Here is a 21,484-nt window from a genome sequence, read left to right on the forward strand (position 1 = left end):
CGCTCAGAACCAATACGACCAGCATTGATAATAACTTATATGGACAGTATGACGACTGTTTGCTCAACCCAGTCACGTGTTCTCAACTGCATGTTTCACCCACTCTTCAGTGTTTGTCCCGAGACTTAAAGGTTGTGGGTTGAAACGTCACTATGAGTCATTCACAGTTAAGGCTGTCTATCGGTGTGAGCCAGGCGCTAACGTTTCCCCTTCTTACACACCATCCAAGCTAGTATATTCACAACTGCAAGAACATTTTTATATTATATCTGATGAGGCTAACCTATATTATATTATATTAAACCTTTCTGACTGTTAGTTCACAACAGTTGAATCTACATAAGTCAAGTTTATAGACGCACAGGAAACACATTTCGATAATTAGAAACTCTGTCCTTGTCCTTGTCCTTATGTTGCAGGATCTGTTGTGCTTTAACGAGATGGATTATTTTTCCCCGGTTCCAATTTCGAAATAGACGTTCATGCGGTGTCGTTGTCACGGCCAGGAAGGAAGGGAACACGCTGACCCAAAACATGATGTTAGTTTGTCACCTCAGTCTTCCGGTTTCGCTCATCAAGAGCCCAGGAAGGGAAGTCATCTGACAAAACAACACAGTACTTTAGATTCACACTCAGTCGTGTTTTTAAGCTTAAAAAATGTTGTCTTCGTGTCACTGTGGCCTCCTTTCAACTCGTTCTCCCTTTTTGCTTTAAACCAGATATCGCTGCTAAACCTCTCACAGAAGAGCATTTGTGCTCTCAGATTATCATCCTAAATTCAGCACAGGATCCAGACAGTCCTTTTGCCTGTGGTGAAAGTTTTCTCTATTTAAAGGAACATAAGAAAAGTTTTTTTGGGGGGGTTCACATGAGGAGATATTGCATTTTTAATGGGACTGAAATGGGACATAAATGTTGTTTGAGTACTTTCTTAGACTTTGGATTGTTGTCTAACATATCCAAGATCTTCGTCCAACCTCCTGGCCTGGCTTTTGGTTGACAAATCTCACCGGGGGTCACACGTAAGATAACAGTGCACACATTTATTCAAATAAATCCACGTTTTACTATTCAACAGCAGTGTAAACTTGGTTGATGTTCAAACAGAATCATTAATAATTTCAGAGGTACAGTATTTTGTTCTATTTTACATGTCAAGTATCATATGTCATCATCGCAGTGAATAAAATAGACCGATCTCATTAGCATGATTATATATTCGGCTACACAAAATAAGAACAGAAATACGCTTCACTGCATCATGTAAGCAACGTGATTGGACTGATTTCACCATCAAGGCCAATCAGTACACTACACCAGCACATAGGTGCAGTGACCCCCTGCTGCACACAGGCAGTCGAAGCTGACACTTAACCCTCTCGACTGGAGCAGCATGTCATTTCCTGAACGGAGCTTTCACCTATTCATGCCCTCAGATTCAAATTGCCGTCCTTTCTCATTGTGCGGAAAGTATAGAGCAGAGAAACGTTTGACCATTAGCTTAAAGGAGCACTTCAGTCGTTCCTTTTTCACAGTGGAGAGGTGACACAGGGTCAAGGCTGTGGCAGCCATTGATCACTGGCTAGTAGGGGTGTGAATCGCAAGTTTCATCACGATACGATTTCGATTCGTTTTGATACAGGGGCCTGCGATCGATATGAGCTGATATCATATGCCCATTTAACATGCCGTCTTCAGTCTAAAATTCTGCTGTTTGTCCCACCTGTTGTTACTCCCATTAATAACATTTAATGAATAATTAGGCAGGCAGAGGCACAGTGATGGGTGTGTTCATTCCTGCAAGAAATTTTATTTTTTTCTCCTGTGGAATATTTTTAGACCCTCTGAAGCTACGCCCAGAGGGAATGAGCGTACGTAAATCTGCACCACATGGCTCCCAAAGATTTCAGCTGGATGTGTGTGTGAGTGTGTGTGCAATCTATACTTGTTAATGTGAGAATTCCTGCTCTGAAATTGAGCACCATTATTTGTGCAACATAGATTTGCATACAGATAGCATGCAAATAGACATAAAACATAAAAACGTGCTGCAGATGTACATCAGACTTCTCCCCTAATGTCCAAGAAAAAATATCTATGCATAGATCAGTAGATATTTGTGTTGTGGCGACTTCAATCTGAAATATTGTACACTCAAAATGCATCGAAAGCAACATGACATTGTTATGTAAAGTAAATGTGCAGCAGCCACGCAGCTGGAGTGCACATTTACAGCAAAGAGTGCAAGCCGTAGTTTCAGCAGCCGGGTACTCGACTCGAGGTCACACGAGGCGAGGCAGCTGCTGTGTTCGACTCAAGTTTTGGCACTGTGGAGCTGCAGGGCTGAGCCAGGAAGGATGAACACTTAAAGATCCATCACCATATGGTCAGTTTTAGCTTCAAATCCACGTACACATCCGCATACATTCTCACTGCCACGGTTACTTAGGTAACTAGCTACATTTAGCCCATTACCTCATGTTAAAGCCCAACACATTTATCAGCCAAACGATCTCGTCCTGCAAAAACCTCGCAGCACTGATAGTAATTGTCAAAATGATTTGCACTAATTGTCCATCTGCCTTGGGGAGCTGGTTAAAAACTGATGAATTTGAAGTGTCACGTTCAACAAGCGTCCTTTTTACATCCTGACAAGCGACCAGACTTGCTATTAACTAATTGGTGCTGGCGATTGAACATCATGCGAGGGGTCCATCACCATGGAAAAACAGGATGAGCATGAGTCACATGTAAGGCTACTCGAGCAGAGCTAAAGGGACAAAAGGGCAGTATTCAGTGAGAGATCATAATCTGTGACAAGAGAAGACAGTACGTAAAACAAGTCATATAGAACATATAAAAACAATCTGATGAAGCGATTCATATCAGATCCTCTGTAACATTTATAAAAATAATGTTTACATGTATTAACCCCTTTTTTGGATTGTGCTGAGATGATGAGACCTTCTCCGTCTCTCTCGGTTGCCTTCTCCCATCATTTACATTGTAGGGCCACATTTTCCAACATATACTGTACATGCTTAGAACCGATCAGGTTTCCGGTACAGATCGGGCCCAGTCAGTGATACCAACAAAGCCACACATGTGGTCTGACACCCAGCATCCAGTCGTCAAGTCGTCCAGAATTCACCGAACTTTCGTTAGAATCGTAACTCTTTCCTTCTTTCATTCTCCCTGCCCACCAGAGACAATATGTGATATAGGGTTTGCATGGATCCTTTGAAAGTTTGTGAATATAAGAGAAGGGAATCAAGGCCTTAAAAGTTCTTGAAAATAGACATAAACGGACATGGATCATTGAAAGTGTTTGAATTTATTTATTTGGTGCAGAATACAAATTGTTTCTTTGAAATTTGTAGTAAAGCCTGTTTGTTCTCACTATTAAATCTCAGTGTTGACCCTCAGTGGGTCCTTGAATTTGAGGGAATGCAGCCTGGAAAGTCCTTGAAAAGTGCCTGAATTTGATGTTTAAGAAGGAATGGGAACCCTGGTAATACCTGGATGACACATACCAACAAAGTCACGAGGAATCTGCACTGACAGTGCCTTAGTTGCAGACCTCAGGAGCAGACCCAAGCAAGACTAAATGGACTTGCATTTCGTCAGCCCTTTTCCAGTCTACTGACCGCTCAAAGCGCTTTACAGCATTTACACATTCATATACTGACAGCAGAGGCTGCATGCAAGGTGCCAACTGCTCATCAGGAGCAATTCTGGGTTCAGTATCTTTCTCAAGGATACTTCAACATGCAGCCGGGGGAGTCAGGGATTCAAGCCAGCGACCTTTCCATTACTGGATGACCCGCTCTTTCTCCTGAGCTACAGCCGGCCCAGATCCTCAGCCAAGCTCAAGTAGCTGCGGCACCAATGTGTGCTTGTGCTATGGTATTGACAACCACAGAGTCTCTATTTGGACAAGACACAGTGGAAACAGAAAGAGGAGGAGGGAGGAGAGTACAGGATAGATAGGAGGCGAGAGAAACAAAAAGTAGGGAGAAGACAGGAGGTAGGAGGAGGATGAAGAGGAGCGAAGGAAATCAGCCAAAGAAGAAGTGCAGTGAGAAGTCAGGAGGAGGGTGATGGAGAGGAAAGAAAGAAGGATCCAATTTCAAAGCTGAAAACTTCCATCCAAGGAACAAATGATCAGGGTGTCACTGTGATGCTGAGCCAAAGTTAATGCCAGCAGCACCAGCAGGCCCACTTACAGTATCATGACTGGTGACCATGTGCAATAAAAGCGTTTACTTTTACCGTTCCACTACATTATTACGCGTACATTGTGATTTTACTACTTTTATTAATTCAATAATTAATACTCTGTTTGAGACGCCACGCGGTGAAACAGAAAGCGGTGGGCCGGCGTCGTGTCATGTGTCACGAGCCAATACAGGAAGTACCTGGCAGCGGCGGAGCAGCCACAACAACAGCGATGAAGATACGAGTGTGAACCGAGAGCGTCTCCGTGCCACACAGCAGTCAATAAATGTTGATGCCTTCAGCCTCTGCGAAACAACGAATGGTACCGAGATGGACGGAGCTGTCACAGTCGTCATTTTGTCGGTCGTCTTCTTGGCATCGCAGGTGAGTTTACGGACGTTAATGACAGAAACTCAACCGTTGTGTGCGTTAGCTGCTGCCGAGCGGCCCCCCCCCCCCGATAGCTGAGCTCACCCTCGGATGAAACACCGCCACTTGTGACTACTTTTAACTGTCTGAATCGTATTTTTTAGTATGTCGTCGACACGCTGGGGTTTAATTTATGTATAGGAAGCTCAGCGTTGTCCTGTACTCGACGAGACAAATGACGTGCTGCCCCGTAAAGCTAGCGTTAGCTTTAACGTCTGTTCAGTTAGCCTCCGCTCGTGCGGTTTAAAGCTAGAAAACAGTGTTTTTTTTTTTGCGCCGCTTTAATGTCACCTAACGGCGTTAATGTCGCTAAATGTCAGTTTTAATAAGCTGACGTTTAAAGTACAACTCACGCAGAGACTGTCGACACCTATTTTTAGGCTACTTTGAGGTTATGGAGGGTGATTTCCCAGACGGTCCTCGCATACGTCACCAACAAGGAAGAGTTAACGTGATGTAGGTCAGAAAGGGGCAGAGATGATCACTGGGGGAAGTTACGGTGGTGTGAAAGCCACCACTTGCAATTAAAACTGTGAGAAAGCTGTTCCGTGACGTGACAGCCTTTTAATGGCTATATTTCAATGTTTCAGTGTAAAGATGTTGATAGAAACATCAACTCTAAAATACTTTAAAATCAGTGACTATAAAGTGTAAAAAATAAAGGCAATGTCTGTTTTATGAGTCACACACAATTACACATAATTGCATCTTTATCGACATGACATGTAAGCAGGTGAACAACATCAACGTGTGGTTTAATTTGAATGATTTTTGACATTCAAAGCACCCAGTACACGCCCACTGGGCTGCAGCGTGTATAAGTTGTACGTCGGGTCAGCACCTTTATTCAGCATAGTATGTTAAAGATATAAGATATTTTATTCAACACTTTCAAGTTTTTTTTTTTTAAAGTTTGTGTCGACCTTTTATACAGAATAACATTTCTTTCCCAACAGATAAACTGCCAAGAGGCGATCCTGCACATTTCAAATGAAAACACAGAGAGGGAGTACTGCATTGTCCACAATCACTCCTGGACCCCCCTGTCACAAAGCCTTGATGCTGCTGTAAGTTTTTTTTTCCAAACATTTTAAGCACTATTCTACCTCTCCTGATATGAAGAACCATAACAATAGCTGTCCTAACCTGACCTGGGTTTGTAAACGGTATCTCCTACAACCAATGACTCACTTAGGGAGACAAAAATCAGCCTCTTTAATCATCATCGAAACTCTTATTTCACGACTTTAGTATGTCTAACAGCGTGGTTTCACAACAATGTGTGTGCAATACAGTTGGCGTGGGATAAACTGTACTCTAAAAGGGACTCTCTCTGAAGAGTCAGACTGGAGGATCTCTCACTGTGTGCACTGTGAGAGCTCTCTGGTTTTAATGGGCGGCTTCAAAATCCCCAATAAAAAAACCTTAACCATCATTGAAAGGCAAAGAGTGTTACTGCCCCAGTTCAGCTGAGAGTAATTCGCAAGCTTCAGATCAGACCCTGTCTTATTAGTCGTGTCAGCCTATATAGGTACTGATCACCAATAGGAACATGTCTCTGTTTGGTTGACTAAGAATCAGTTAAATGGTATTAAGATGAATTCATTCATACTTACAGTTGACTTTATTATGTTTACTGTTTGATTTCTCCTATGTTTCCCGAACTTATGACAGGAAAATTATCGGAAATATTTCTCCTGTCCTGATTGTTAAAAAAATTATCGTCCTTACTTTTCCAGTTGCAGTACCCGCTGGTGAATATGACCTTCACTACGCTGTGTAGCAACTCGACGCCCTTTCCAGATGTCAAGGGCAAAGCGTTGGTGGTGATGAGGGGGGACTGTGATTTCAGCCAGAAAGCTCTCGTGGCTCAGAGCCTCGGTGCAACAGCTTTGCTCCTTGCCAGCAACAAATCATTGGTGGGACATTTACATAAATCTGTATTTTGTTGAGGTTGAGGTGTGACTTGATATTTTCCTTTTTCAGGTTTTTTTACATTTTTAACTAACTCCAATGCAGAACCTATTATTTTTTGTTGTTCTCGATCATAACACTTGTGTCAGCATGTAGCAATGCACCATGTAAGATCTGCATGCAGAAGTGATACAGAAATAAGGAAGTGACACACAAGTGGTACAGATGGAGTTTCCATCTAAATATATGTATTCGCTGTGTAAAACAGATGTTCTAGTTTCCGTCATCATGTCACTGTGTCATCTTTTACATACTTTTTTGACAGTATACCATGCATAAAACGACTCACCAAAAGTCTAACTGTAGAAAAGGCAAATCATCTGCATATATTAATATCTCTTTTGTCTTACTTCAGATCACTCCATCAGCCAATGCCTCTGAGTATGCAAAGGTCCACATTCCTCTTGCTCTCATGAGGTACAGGGACTTCCTGGAAGCACAGAAGGTCAGACAGTCTTTTCTCTCTGCTACTGAATTCTTGTTACGTACCGGCTCTTTTGTAAAGGTTGATCGGACGAAGAAACTAAAACCCGATGCAAAGTTGCTCATTAAATATTGAATCTTTGTGTGTCTCCTCAGGTGTTTGGCGAAAATATGGAAGTGAAGCTGTATGCTCCGCCTCAATCAAGGCTTGATCCAAGCATTGCAGTCATGCTACTGATTGCGATTGTCACAGTCGCCTTGGGCGGCTTCTGGAGTGGAGCATGCGAGAGGTGAGATAATGTACATACAGAGCTGTATTTGTACATTTTTATACAGTCAAACTAGAGCAGATGTTAGAAGAACATTTAGTTTTGATAGAATGCATTGTGAACGAGCAATACTTTCCCAAAGGTCTAATTTATTGTGTTATTCATTGCATTAAATTGTACAGCATAGTAAACAATTGGCTTGAAATACAAACCAAAATAATGTTTTTCTGTCTGTGCGGTAGGGACCGGTTGAATGGGGGTGCAGACGGGGGAGGAGGGGGAGACAGCAAAGCTGACAGCGGAGAGCTTTTCCTCTACTCTCCTCTCAAAGTAGTTATCTTCGTCGCCCTGATGTGTGGGATGCTGGTCCTCATGTACTTCTTCTATAATGTCCTTGGTGAGTGAGACAAAACAAAGCAGCACTATGATGAAGTCATAACATCTGGTGTTTTGTTGATGTGATCTGTATTTTTTTTTTTTTCACCCAGTTTACGTCATTATTGCCATATTCTGCCTGGCATCTGCCTCTGCACTGTTCAGCTGTCTAGATGCAGTGATGGAAAAAATTGGTTGCGGCACTTTGAGGTATGAGCATCACTCTGTCACAGCTGCACACACATATTCCACTTGTGTTGGGTAAATCTAAACAGAGCTGATGTGTATCAATGCTACCTGATGAACAGCTCAATATAAGTAAATATGTGTGAATGTTTTACTTCTTTAACTGGTATCAAAACAAACATAGTCTCTTTATTTTACATCTAAACAAGATGGATGTGAAACAGAGCTCTGTGTGTTACTTCCTTCTCCTAACATGTCTGTCTGTGAATCATACATCCTGGCAGATGAGCCTCAACTGCTGAAAGCATTTGTTTATTTAAATGTCTGTGTCTCTGTCTCTGTCTAGCTTCTCTGTCCGAAATTTGAACCTTTCAGTGAGGTCTATCATACTGGCTGCTGTGTGCATTACCATTGCTGTGATTTGGGGAGTCTACAGGAATGAAGACAGGTACTGTGAGAGGACACATAAACACACAGCCGCAATCCTTCTGTCTGTTTCACTTTCACACCCTGACATGGCTGCCACAGTGGTTCTGCCACTTCGGTGGTGAAGCAGGAAGTGCTTATGGTTTATGATAATCTGGTAAACAGCCACTTGGCAGCAGCAGTGCCTTTGACATTCAAGTTAGTGTTACCAGCCTTCTGCAGTGGTGTTACATTAGGGCTGGGCAATATATCATTATGGTATCGCTATCATGATAAGATACTACATATTGTCTTATTTCCTGGTTTTAAAGGCTGCATTCCAGTAAAGTAGAGCTTATCAGACTGTGCCACTTGTCCAGTACTTACCTTTACCCACTTATATCCACATTACTGATGATTATTTGCCGTGATAAAATTTCATTGTGTCATCTCTACAATATTGTTGCCATATGAATGAATAATATGAAACTATGAATCGCAATACAGCCAAAGAATGTTGCCCTGTGTTACATGTTTATCTCCAATTGTAAACCAGAAAGGTGGGCTTTTTGTTCCCGTCACCATTGTACCTGGTACGAAGGACACTATTTCTTAATGGTGCCACGGTGCTGTATTGTCAGACATAAATGACCTCTTTAGTGTCAGTTAAAGTATTTTCAAAATGATAAATGGATCGTCTTGAATAATAAAATCACTCACTGACGTTGTTACAGCTTAAGTGTCTCTGTATGCAGCTGTCTCTGCACTGCACTGTGCAATTATATTTAGAGGTTGGTCAGTGTTCCAAGAATAGTACATGGTATTCTCAGCCTCCCTGTCACAACATCCTGAACATAACCTGTTTGTGTTGTTTTTATGGTCTTTTTCAGACCGCTTAGTCTGAGTTTATGAATGTGAAAATATAAGAGGCCAAAGGTTCTTGCAATGTAATGGCAAGAACATTTTTAAACTTTGCTCTATCCTTAAGTGGGAAGAGACTGCTCTCATAAAAGTGAAAAGCAAATGCTTAAGTTGAAATACAAGGTAATAGATCTTCTTGTGTTCTTGTAGATGGATCTGGATCCTGCAGGACCTCCTTGGCATTGCTTTCTGCCTCAACTTCATGAAGACCATCTCACTGTCCAACTTCAAGGTACCACTGCACAGTCACTCTCCTTTGAGAATCACACTCACTCCATTCACTATTGTGTCTTTGTCTAAACAAGGGCTCCTTTCTCTTGTTTTGTCAGGCATAAGGACTACTTGTGCTGTCATTATTATATTTCTTTAAGTCTACATTTTTATATATTTATGGTCCTCTGCCATTAGTATATCACACACTGCCCCATTGAACCAGATCTAGGTTTCTCTTGCATCAACGAGAGAGACCTCTGTACATTTACTGTTATTGCAACGAATGTAATTTTGATAAAACGTTGTTCAAATATATTTTTCTTCAGCTTTGAATTTTCTTCCATGATCTTATAGATCTGCGTGATTCTGCTGACTCTCCTGCTTGTGTATGATGTCTTCTTTGTCTTCATCACTCCTTTCTTCACAAAGGTATGGGTATATGTATTTATTTACTTGTTTTATTTGTTTTTGTGATGGCTGTAACGATATGGTTCCACATACCTAACTGTTGCTGATATCAGTATTTCCTGCTTTTATGTCCGACCCTTTGTTGCCCGAAAGTTTAAAGTGTTGTGGCATCCAGTGAACATATTTTATTAATCCACACTAATCAAAAATCAAGTTTTTATTTGCAACTCGAAGTGTACACAGAGACATCCAATATCGTACAATAAGAGATGTTTTTGCAGCTCTGGTGTTGCAGTATCGTGCACAGTGCATTTTTACAAACTGACAGGAAACATGATATAAAAGCTTGGCTTCTCTTTCTCGGTCAACAGAATGGAGTAAGCATTATGGTGCAGGTTGCCCTGGGCCCGGATGCATCTGGAGAGAAGGTAAGTCTCTCTGCTTTACAACCCACCTTGAAGGGGAACTCCACCAAATTGTCTTTCAAGGCATTTTCAAAATATTTGCCCTAGTAGCAGATTCCACATTCACTTGTTTCACTGTTTTTGTGAGTTTTAAGATTTGGTATAGTTGAAGAAACAACATTAAGGACAGCCTCTTCTTTATACTATTTTTAATATCTAGAATTATGACAAGGAAATTATTGCTTTTATACCTGAGAAACATAACTGTTAAAACACTTCCTGTAAGCCACTTTATACTATCCTAGGATTTTTTTTTTTCTGTGGGTAATATAGTTCAAGACATTTGAAGAAAATTGTTACTTTATGAGGTGACTGGAGACTTGCATGTTGCTCTGTGAATAAATTGATCTGAGGAGTAAATTTGCGTTCAAGAGGAGCAGTGTGCAGCAGTTTTTGATTTGAAAAGGAGTGCAGGAGTTTTTCACAGAAGTCCTGAACGAGTTCAAAGCAAAGCTTGGTGGAATTCCCTGTTAAGTTTGTCCTGGCTTTTATTAACATCCTGGCTGATTTGCATTGCTTGTTGTTGATGCCCTGAGGGGAATGATGGACTGATTGACTAACTGTGCGCTGGGGTTGGGTGGGCTCTGTCGTAGACGCAAGGTAACACGGTGGAGGTCCCTGCTGAACCCCAGACTCCCTCTGAGAAAGTAAGGCTTGACTTGTTTACCCATCCACTCCTTTTTTCAATGCTACATCCTTAGGTGTGTGTGAAGGGATTGGGGTTGTAGTTGTTTGGTCTTAGATAGAGTCCCGCTTTTATACTTATCTCAGATAAATATGCGATAAAAATATGAAGAGGATGTTTGTATTGTGCCTTTGTTTTGTTTACTCTTCTATATAGACACACATGGACTTGTTTAAACTTGGTTTAAGGTCCAGTGTAGGATTTAGTGGCATCTAGCGTTGTGGTTGCAGACTGCAACCAACTAATCAACCCTCAGCTCACCTTCCCCCATGGTGGCCACTTTAAAAGCGAAAGGCCCTCTCCAGTACCAGCGACTGGTTTGTCTGTTCTGGGCTACTGCAGAATCAGATTTAAACATTGATATATTTAACCCTCCTCAAAAGCACTTCATTAATGGTAGGACGGGGCGACAAATTCAAACATCACAATATTTTTGTATATTGTAGGCCCTTCTGCATTTTCGATGTTACAACAGTATTGTAGAGATTACGTAGAATTTCTGACAAATAATCATCGGTAAAGTGGATATAATGACTATGTTGGTCTGGTAAGCTCAGAAAATGTTATCACTTTACTGTAATGCAGCCTGTAAAACCAGGAAAAAACAACAGTTATGCCATATCACGATATAACAATTTCCAAAATCAAAGATGATATATAGTCTCATATCACAATAACGATATATATCATATACATCAAAACACAAAACATTCAGACAAGTAAAAAAAAAATGCCTTCCTGTAGTGATAAGTAAAATACATTATCTTAACTAAAATAATATACTGTATATAATTATCTACTGAACCAGTTGTTTTTGTACCTCTTATTTTTTGTGGCCCCCATCTAGTTCCTGTGTATCTATGTTGTTCATTACATTTTCTTTTTCTGTCGCTATAACCTTGAGAACAAGGTACTGATGAATGGTTTTCCTAATCCTTTAAAAAAAAAAAAAAATGAAATGTGAAGTCAGGGAAAGAAACAAAACACCAAGACTCTCACATGACTGTCAGGTGGTGTGCTCTGATAAGTCACTTGAGTTTGAACATTGCAGTTCTGCTTCAGCTGAATCAGTTATGAGCAGTGTTTTCATCTTATTAATGGATTTGGCCTTCAGGGTGCTCCATTTTGTGTTTGTGTGTAGGAAAGTATTTATATTCCATTTCAGTAAAACATTGTTTTAGCATGAATACTGCCAGTTTTTTTGCTGGGCAGTTAGAGGTGCCCAGAGGATTCAGTGAGGAATGTTAAGCCATTGCAGGACAGCTTATAGGATAGTGTTTCTCCCCAGATTCCTCCTGCAGCAGAGCTTATGTTCTTGGATTTTAGTAGTGTTCGTGAGCATTTGTGGAAACAGCAGTTTGTTTTTACAGTCTTGAGTAACGCTCAGAGTAAAAACGAAACTGATTTCAAACTTCTGTGGCTGAATAAATACCGCTAATTACACCTCAAGAAAGCACCGAAAAGTCTGAGAACGGAACTTGTTCATCGGTGTCGGTGACACCCTGACTGAAAAAAAATCTCCTGGTATCATATTAATTATGAGAGCAGCAAGACATTGAGAGTGTCTCTCTTGTGTGAATTGCCTCCAGTAATTTGTAGCTTCAGACCATCTGAATTTGTGCATCAACTGCCTCATATTGTGTCAAATTGGGATAGCCACTGTGTAGATGAGGTGGCATTTGGACATTACAGCTAGAGATTCTAAGGCAGTATACATTAATGTCTGCTTTGACAAATGGATGTGAAGTAAAGAGTCTACATTTCACTGTATGTGGTTGCCCACAACATGACAATTGTGCTGTCACACTTAATGTATAAAATGTTGTATTTCCTCAGCTGCCAGTGGTGATGCGTGTCCCCCGGTTCTCAGCTTGGGCTCAGAACCTGTGCGGGATGCAGTTCTCCATTCTTGGTTATGGAGATATCATCGTTCCAGGTGAGGATGTTGAAGTGGCACCATCAGTTGTTGCAGCTGGTCGCCACTCAGTTTAACCACAGTGTATCAACACTTAAGCACATGACGTGTGTGTAATATAAGTTATGTTTTGCTTTCTTTATGTTTTAAATATTCCTCAACTATGTTAAACAAAAGCAGCATTATGAAATGGCAGCATTTTCAGTGTGGTGTGTCACTCACCCTTTGCATCCTCATTGGTTCAACAGGTCTCCTGGTGGCCTACTGCAGCAGGTTTGATGTTTGGATCAACAGCAGGAAGAAGATCTACTTCGTCAGCTGCTGCATAGGTACATCACTGTTTAACTGTGATTTTCTTATTCATACGTAGTAACGCCTTGAAAAACATGTAGTGAGTGTTATAGTATTGTTAAAACTGTAGGAGTAGGTGCACAGTATTTCACCATTTTTTCTTTATATTTTAAAATACTCTCCATTTTAATGTTGCATATGTATGATGTTTTGTATATATTCCCTGTATTCATATAACTCTTTCTGTTTTGTTTTTGTCCACCTCTCTCATTCCCTGTAGCCTATCTGCTGGGAATGATAATGACATTTGCCGTGATGCTGCTGTCAGGGATGGGCCAACCTGCCCTGCTCTACCTGGTGCCATTCACCCTGATAACCTCCGCCGTGGTGGCTGGGTGCAGGGGAGAGATGAGGCAGTTCTGGGCAGGAACCACCTATGAGGTGAGAGGTGCTTCTAAAGGCAATGCAAGGCAAGTTTATTTGTATAGCACAACTCAAAGTGCTTTACAGGGGCATAAACCGGTTTGGCACAGTATAGGTATTTGATAGCTGTGTTGGGAGTTTCCTCTGTGCTTTCAAACAGGTTTCAGTACATTTCTAAAGAACGTCACACTTTTTGTTTCTGCCTTCTGTTACATAAGTTTTTCACCACCAGTTCATGAAACTAAAGTCGGCACAGCACTATATATCCAAAGACTGAAGCACCCACGACGGTTTTGCCAAGACAAATGCTCATAGCTAGTCACTGGAGGATATTTTAAATAGCATAATAAAAATGAATCTTTCCTGTTCAGCAAAATAATGTAAGTTAACTGAGAGGATGGAGGTCGCACCAGGCCAACCCGAGTCTCCTGCGAAGCATTTCGTTCATGAATTGAATGGCAACATGAAGGGGATTTGAATGCAGTTGAACTCTTAATGAAATCTTAGGTGAACTGCAGGGTCCACAGCACAAGTCGGATACGTTTTTCTTTTGTAACGTGGAGTAGAATCTGCGCTCACAATTTCTGATTTATTTTCAAATTTTATTTTGAAATCAACAGTGTTTTGTATTTATTGATTCGTCGATTTTATTTCCCACCCTGCTCTAGTGAGTGAGGGGAATCTGTTTCTCACAGACAGGCTGGGAGATAATCAATCAAAGTATATGTTAATAAGTTACAAACATAAACAGCAAGATATTTGTGTGATTTAAACAGTTGTCTGTGCAGATTACTCTTCACTAAAGGAGACTGAAATACACTGGGGGTCTCTGGTTGCTGTGGAGACAACTTTAAAAACCTTTTTTGTTGAAGCATAAATTGAAAACAATGCATGACTGTTCTGCTCCTTTTTCAAATCAGTCTTTAAAATTTCAGATTCTTTTCACATTTTCCAGCCAGTCATTGGTAACAAGTATTACTTGTGCTGTATAAAGATTAACTTGCCCTGACGTGAAATGTCCTTGGACACTGATAATCCATCACAGTCGAAGTCACGTAATTGTAGCTGCACATCATGTAGTTTCAGCACACTTCAGCAGGTTCTAGTGTTTTTTCACATCTCTGTAAACTTACATACTGAACTGGCACAAACTGAATCAAAGGCAGCTTGGACGTTAGGAAACTGACCCAACACGGTCTGCTTTAGATTTGCGAAAATACCTTTTACGACCCTAACATTTCCCACCCTGAGGTTATAGATTAGCTTGGACGTGTATTGATTTGTGAACATTCGTGTGTACGTATGCGAGAGACGAGAAAGAGCAGGGAACGGATGTAATTCTAACCTGCTTCATCTTCACCAGGTCTTGGACTCATCCAGGGAACCTTTGCTGCCAGGTGTGACTCCCTCAGACTCAGACCCCCCTCCCCTTCATCTTTCCTGCCATTTTACAGTGTTGCTTACTGCAGTGCCTTATCTTTTCTCACCAGCTTCTTGTTGTCCCCTTTTTTCTGTTGTCTTTTGATTTTAACCCTTGATTTCCAGGGTCAGTGTGTTATTCCAAGATGTTATACCTTTTTGAAATACAAAGATCTTGGGGAGGACCTTAGTTTGGACAGTACAGTGTTTTGCATTAACTGACCACTAGGTGTCTCTATATGATAGACCATAATCCTTTTACACGTCAGAAGAGCTTCTCAGCTTCACTTCAAAGTGCACTCGTGTTAAAGCCATGGCCCTGGAATAGCATTAACATCATCTCTTTATTTCTGCAGTTTGTGTTATCATTCTCTTTCTCCACTCATCCGTCTTTTTCCAAGCAACGGGAACTACTCGTATCACTCCATCCTTCATGCAGTCACCAACATGTTCACGTTGCCCTCTGCATGTTGTTGCTTGCAGTTTACCTGTGAGAGCTGTGGCATGGACGTTGGGATGCGTTATGTTTGTGGTTTTGTATTCGTAAAGCGTGTCGCTTGTCTGCTGTTGTATGTGCAGTACGCTTAACCAATCTCCCTTCATCTATCACTGGTAAATGGTGAACCAACACGTTAAATTGAATATCTAACTTTTTGTTTCCTTTTTTCTTTAGAGGGAAGAACTGACTGCGCCATAGATGGAGAGAAATGCTGACTTACAGTGTTGACAATGGACCCAACTGCTGGATGCTGTCTTTTTTTTTTTTCTTCTTTTTTTTTTTTTTACATTTTAATATGACATTTGCAAACCGAGGGAACACATGTTATTGATCAGCAGATTCTCTAAAGAGTATGGGTTCATTTGCCTGCTGTGAATGGTGGTTAGATGATGGATAATTAATATTATGTAGGTGGAACGGAGATGTTTTAAATGATCGAAACGCTTGTTTAGTGCCTGAAGGGTCTGTTCAGTTCATGTTCAGAAAACTGACTTTGCCTTGGTGACGAGCAAAATAAAAAAGCACTTTATAACATTTAGCCTGACAGTTGTTTCATCAGGGGTGGGGTTTGGGTTTTAATTACTGGTAGCCACACAATTGATACATTTTTGATAACTGTTTTGGGGTTTCTGTGTAACCTGTTTGTATGATGTGATTTCTTTCATTGCCTTATATTAAAAAGAACTTCTATCTATTGTTCTTGTGTGTATTTCTTGCCTTGCTGAAACTTCCACACAGATAATTTGGTCGAATCAGCTCATCTCTAGAGAAACGGTGAAAATCCATACAGCTATTATTAAGTGTATGAGAGGAAAGACAAGGTTTGTAAAGGACTCGAGGTGTATTTTATGTTCTGGGTCCAGACAGCACCAAGCATTAATCAATAAACTCTTAAAATTATTCTGCAACAAAGGAAGTTGCCAGCGTGAGGAGGATGGAGCGGAGCTGGTACAATGCTGTCTCTGAGTTGAGAAGTGTAAGTGCTCTCGAATGGTGTCTGATCAGCATTCATGTCTTTCCTTTTTAAGACTCAGAGAGCACCCCATTTTAATAAATGTCATGTGGGATGTAAAATGATAAAGACCTTTATAGTCCTGATGAGGAGCAGTCCAGTATGAACACAGTCCAACTAGCACTCATAAAAATCAGACATCTTTGAGAGTTATGGTTCCCATCAGTGGGTTTACAATATGTTGTTGAACCACTCATTTGTTTTTTTAAGTGTGTTTTATATCATTGTGAAAAGGATTTGATACAGAATAAGCACAAGGAGAGAAAGACTAAACCAGCAGTTATGAAATATTCTGTATGGATTTTCTTTTTCCTTGTGACATGGCGTGTTTGTGATGTTTGATATCAGTTGTATTCATCATCCATAAAACTAAGACAGCCCCCATACTTAACACTTACCTATAAGTAACTCTTAACCTGGCTTTATTGATGGTTGATGAATCATTTACTGATGCTACTGGTTAGAAGCCATAAATAATTACTTATTAGGTAATATGCAGTCACGAATAGTGGGAAACAATAAATTCTCAGGGGTTTCTCACTTTCCAAAAAGTCATTAAACATGCAGTTGTAAATGTTAAGTCATTAAGGCTGTTTAGAATAATAATAAACTTAATAAGTCTACAAGTGGGAGCTGTTGTATATTAAATGGATGTTGGTGTCGGTGCTGTTAATAAAGGATAAGGGTCCATGGTCCAGGTCATAGACGAAGCTCTGACAGATGGATAGATAGACAGATTGTACATAGACTTGAGTATTTTCATTATCACTACATTTTTAAGGCAAATATTCTACATTTTACTCCACTACATTTGTTTGATGCTTGCATGCTGCATCAGGGCCAAAGTAACACTTTTTAAAAAATGTATTTATTGACAAGGGGGTGTCGCAATATCTTGATACTCACGATAACAATAATATTTTTAAAAAATTATTATATATTGATATCATGTTATTAATACACATGATTATATCTTTTGCCTTGTGCACCTTTCGTTTATGAGATCAGCTGGTTATTGAGTAATTGATAGAAACTGTTTCTTTTGTACACTATTTTCTTTTTTTTTTACAGTTATGGTTACAGACTCTCTTCACCTCCCTACACTCACATTTTCAGGGTAATACATTCACCAAAAGAGAGACAGAATACAAAGTAAACAGAGTTAAAGATAGATTTGATTGAATAGTGAAATTCAGATATCCTGACAGCCCAATCGCCAGTATTGATAAATCGAATATCACATTCTATAGTCGGCCAGGCTGATAATCAGTCAACCCATACACAGTATACACATATAAATGTGTAATTCTACTTGTACTTTAGACACTTAAGCATATTTATTGCCAGAAATTTACTTTTGATACTTAAAGGTGCAAAATGTAGTTTGGGGTAAATATTTTAATCAGAAGAGAAAGATCTTCACTGACTGATCTTTTTACGCCTAAACAAACTAAATAAACAAACTGACCTTAAAGGACAACACAATTTCTCACTGTTTGTCTTCATATTTGGCGGACCCTGCCACCTTTCCAGCTTCAAAAAACCTTATTTTTTCTATGGAGGACCACAAGTGTCACGGCAGCACTTTAAACATAACATCATGACTACATGAGGGTCTGAGGAGAGGACTGCAGTCTTTGATATCAGGCTCCCCAACAGCTTCCTGGAGTTTGTCTCATCTGAGATGAACCTGCACATTCACACACTTCATAAGCACAATATCCTGTACAGTATGATCCAAGACATTATTTATAGTGTTGGACAAGTTACTTTCAAATTACTTATTACTTATTACACTACTTTTTTTTAGTAACTTTCAACAAAATAACCTATATAGAACAATTAACCAGCCCAGATCTTTTTTTTAAATAAATGAACACAGAGATGAGCAGACAAAGGATCACAGTCTGATGTATTATGAGATAGGAATAAATATTTTTAATTATAGGCTCAGTCATATGAAACACAATAGACCTATACCTTCTATAATGTAGTGACAAACATCTCTCTTATGCCTTTTAATTTAAATTTTTTCACTTTTACTGTAAGTAAATGAGACGATGAGGGGGGACTTTATGATAATACTAATAATAACAATAATACTGGCTGTGTTTGGTGGCTGCTTTGTGTTTATTAGGAACTAAAACAAAGCGCACATGTGGCCGCTGGCTCCGCCTCGGCCATGTGACAGTGTGCTGGCTGAGTCAGCCGGCTCGTCATGCAGCGTCAGTCCGGAGTCGCACAATTATGAAAAAGCAACCTTCCGTTGGAGCTGCAGCCGAAGCGGATCTCTCCAACCTCCACCGGGCTTTCCTTCCAAGGCTAACCGAGAGCACCGCCGATAGATGGATAAAAGCCACGACGCAGCTCTTCCTGAGTCTCAACGGTGAAGAGAATGGTACGTGAGCCTGAGTTGTCAACTTGTTTTTTCTTTTGCTTTTTTATTTATATATAGTCTTGTCAAAAAAAAAAAAAAAATCGGCGCTGAGGATCGTCGTGACTGATCGGGGGCTTTGAGTGGCAGGTCCCCCCCTTCAATGCATGCTGCCTGTCAGACACCCCAGTCGGAGCCCCGGTGGCTTATTGTGTTTTTCCTGTGTTTGCTGTGTCTGCCTGTGCTGCTGATATACCCCGAGTCCAGTAAAGTGTACACGGTGACACACTGTCTAGCAAAGAAAACCCCCCCAAAAAATATCACACGCGGGCGTAACGTTAGCAGGCTAAATAGCTAGCTCGCTAGCGCTAACCGCTAGGTACTTAACCTAAGCTAACTAGCTACGGTAGCTGGCTGATGTTAGCAGCGGTTTCTTTGCCGTTAGGACAACAGAGACGGCTTCACTTCAGCCGGACGGTCCTCTGGGACACTGCACGCACGAAAGAGGACAGTTGAGAGCGGCTGGCACTTGTAAAAAGACACGTTTCTCCCAGCTGTCTCAGATGTCGGAGAAGACACACTGTCATTGCCAGTAACAAGTCAATGCCACCTTGAATGGCTGCCAAGTCCGTTCAAACTGAGGGCTTTTTTTTTATTCCGCCAGCGTCGGGGAAAGTTAAGTGGTGTTTAAACAGTGCATTTATTATCTCAGAGCCTTTTGTTGGACCTCTGTACGCCCACTCATGACTCTGCGCTATTCGCTGAGAGTTAAATGTCTCGGGCCTGTCTGTCTGTCTGCTGCAGACACTGCTGAAGACTCTGTCTCAGCGTTTGTGTTTGTATATTGTGTGTTTGTCCCTCTTCCTCCTCACGTCAAGCTCAGCCTCCTCTTTCACCAGGTATTTCCTGTCTAGTCCCAGACTGACGAGCTCAGGGTGAATGGAAAAGAGAAAGATGACTGGTAGCCAAAGCTGTGAGTCAGGTTTGACCACAGTGTTGTTTGTACACAGTGTGTTTCAGCTGGGCAATATCAACAACATCATAGTGAACCCTGGATAGTTTAGAGTAGGAGTGAGAGACATGGATGACGTCCTCTATCATAATATATGTTATTTAACATTTATATATGTTGTGATATAGTCCGTTTTGTAGAGGAACAAACCAGAGGGAACGTCTGGGTTGTGCCACTCCAACAAATTAAAGTGACGTTGATTCAAAAAAACATACGACAGCTGTCGAATAGTCTTGTTCATTAATTTGAGATATCACAATTAGAGACACAGTTTGAATAACGAGACATAATCTCTGACTACAGACTATTTAATATCATCACTTAACCTTATTTTAGATGTGATTATTGCCAGGCATTTTATTTGTGTATGCCACATCTCATACCTCAAGTCAAAGGTGAGAAGGAATCAAAAGACAGACGGTCGCTACGCTCATCTGTTGTTCATTTATCTCGAATTGAACCGTTAGATACCTTTATCAGATTGGTTCATTTCACCGTGTTGTGACCTGAAGGACGACGAACGTGTCATTGCCCAAATCTCAGATGACGTCTCATCTCACAGTACCGTATTTTATATATACACCTTTTTTATTCTATGAGACGCCACAGCAGCCGGCGCCCGTCTTTTCGCTGTCTCATTTCCCACAGAGCTGCCGGGCTGAGCTGATCACATGCCCCAGCTTACCCCCGAATGAGGGACGGCTCCTGTGCTGCTGTCGGATAGCAGTCTGATGAACTCCCGTCGGTTCATCAGAGCACGCAGCGTGATTTGATCTATATCACCAATCGCTAATAGAGCTTTCTAATTGCGAGTCACAGTCTCTTATGTAATTACGGATGGTTGAAGTGGTCATCTGCTCGGGCTTTGGCGCTCTGTGAGCTGGTAGAAAATGATCTTGCATCACTTTGTTGTGCTCCAGAAAAGACTCCCGCACTACTATTGTTGTGTGCGTATGTTTGTGCGGTGTGTTTGCGTGTGTGTGTGTGTGTGTGTAACTGCGTGCATGTTTCAGCCTGCGGAGTGACTGAGGCATGCCTCTCTGAGCTCTGTTATCTCACGCTCTAATCCATTTGCGCCACACACACACACACACGCAAGCCCATTTGAAGATGACTGATAAAGTTTTTCCAGTGGAGCTGGACTGGGTTTTCAAAGAAATTGGTCACAGTCCCAGTTTGTTGATTTTATGAATGAGGCCTGCCTCTGTAGTTGTTATGCAGCTGATCCCCCCCCCATCGCTTTCTGCTCACTCTGCAGAGCTGCAGCTTCTGGTCAAGCAGTTGACTTGCGCCTGCTGTTTACTACCCAAAGAGCACCGGAGGGAATACAAACTTTGTATATTTGTAATATAATACTCTATGTACAAACTGAGTGAGATGCATGTTTATGCTTTAAAGTGGTCTGACTTTTTTATTCAATCAGAGGTTCAGTAGCTGTGACTCTACTCTGTCCCTGCTGCTTTCTCCTGTCCTTAGACTGGTGTTTTCCTCAACCCAATCGCCAGAATAAATGTTAGCTAAGTACGTTTCTGGAAAACCACAGAGTTCAAACTTTATATTTCCTTGTGC

At 41.0% G+C, this 21,484-nt stretch overlaps 1 protein-coding gene across 5 annotated transcripts; it reads left to right on the forward strand.

Annotated features, from left to right (window-relative positions):
- The first annotated feature begins 4,402 nt into the window (after positions 1 to 4,402).
- On the forward strand, positions 4,403 to 16,216 carry sppl2a (signal peptide peptidase like 2A). Of its 5 annotated transcripts, none has more exons than XM_084357915.1 (17): positions 4,403 to 4,602; positions 5,604 to 5,714; positions 6,387 to 6,566; positions 6,977 to 7,066; positions 7,201 to 7,334; positions 7,556 to 7,710; positions 7,802 to 7,898; positions 8,221 to 8,322; positions 9,351 to 9,432; positions 9,768 to 9,842; positions 10,193 to 10,249; positions 10,879 to 10,932; positions 12,807 to 12,906; positions 13,134 to 13,214; positions 13,457 to 13,646; positions 14,963 to 14,996; positions 15,692 to 16,216. In XM_084357915.1, exons 1-17 carry the CDS (start codon positions 4,549 to 4,551, stop codon positions 15,713 to 15,715), a joined length of 1,620 nt encoding a protein of 539 aa, XP_084214041.1. In that variant the 5' UTR covers positions 4,403 to 4,548; the 3' UTR covers positions 15,716 to 16,216. The 5 variants fall into 5 exon arrangements, with proteins under 5 accessions (XP_084214041.1, XP_084214042.1, XP_084214044.1 ...); XM_084357916.1 differs by having other exon boundaries at positions 13,457 to 13,617; XM_084357919.1 differs by lacking the exon at positions 4,403 to 4,602 and adding an exon at positions 4,744 to 5,103.
- Positions 16,217 to 21,484: the final 5,268 nt, after the last annotated feature.

This window comes from Pagrus pagrus (assembly GCF_965226575.1).
Source record: "Pagrus pagrus genome assembly, chromosome: 1".
Taxonomy (NCBI): Eukaryota; Metazoa; Chordata; class Actinopteri; order Spariformes; family Sparidae; genus Pagrus; species Pagrus pagrus.

Bases quoted from the DNA above. Each gene is read 5' to 3' on its own strand.
- sppl2a (XM_084357915.1), top strand. From the start codon at position 4,549: ATGGACGGAGCTGTCACAGTCGTCATTTTGTCGGTCGTCTTCTTGGCA. The intron at 7,335-7,555 runs GTGAGATAATGT...TCTGTGCGGTAG, and splicing joins TGGAGTGGAGCATGCGAGAG to GGACCGGTTGAATGGGGGTG. The intron at 10,933-12,806 runs GTAAGGCTTGAC...GTATTTCCTCAG, and splicing joins CCCAGACTCCCTCTGAGAAA to CTGCCAGTGGTGATGCGTGT.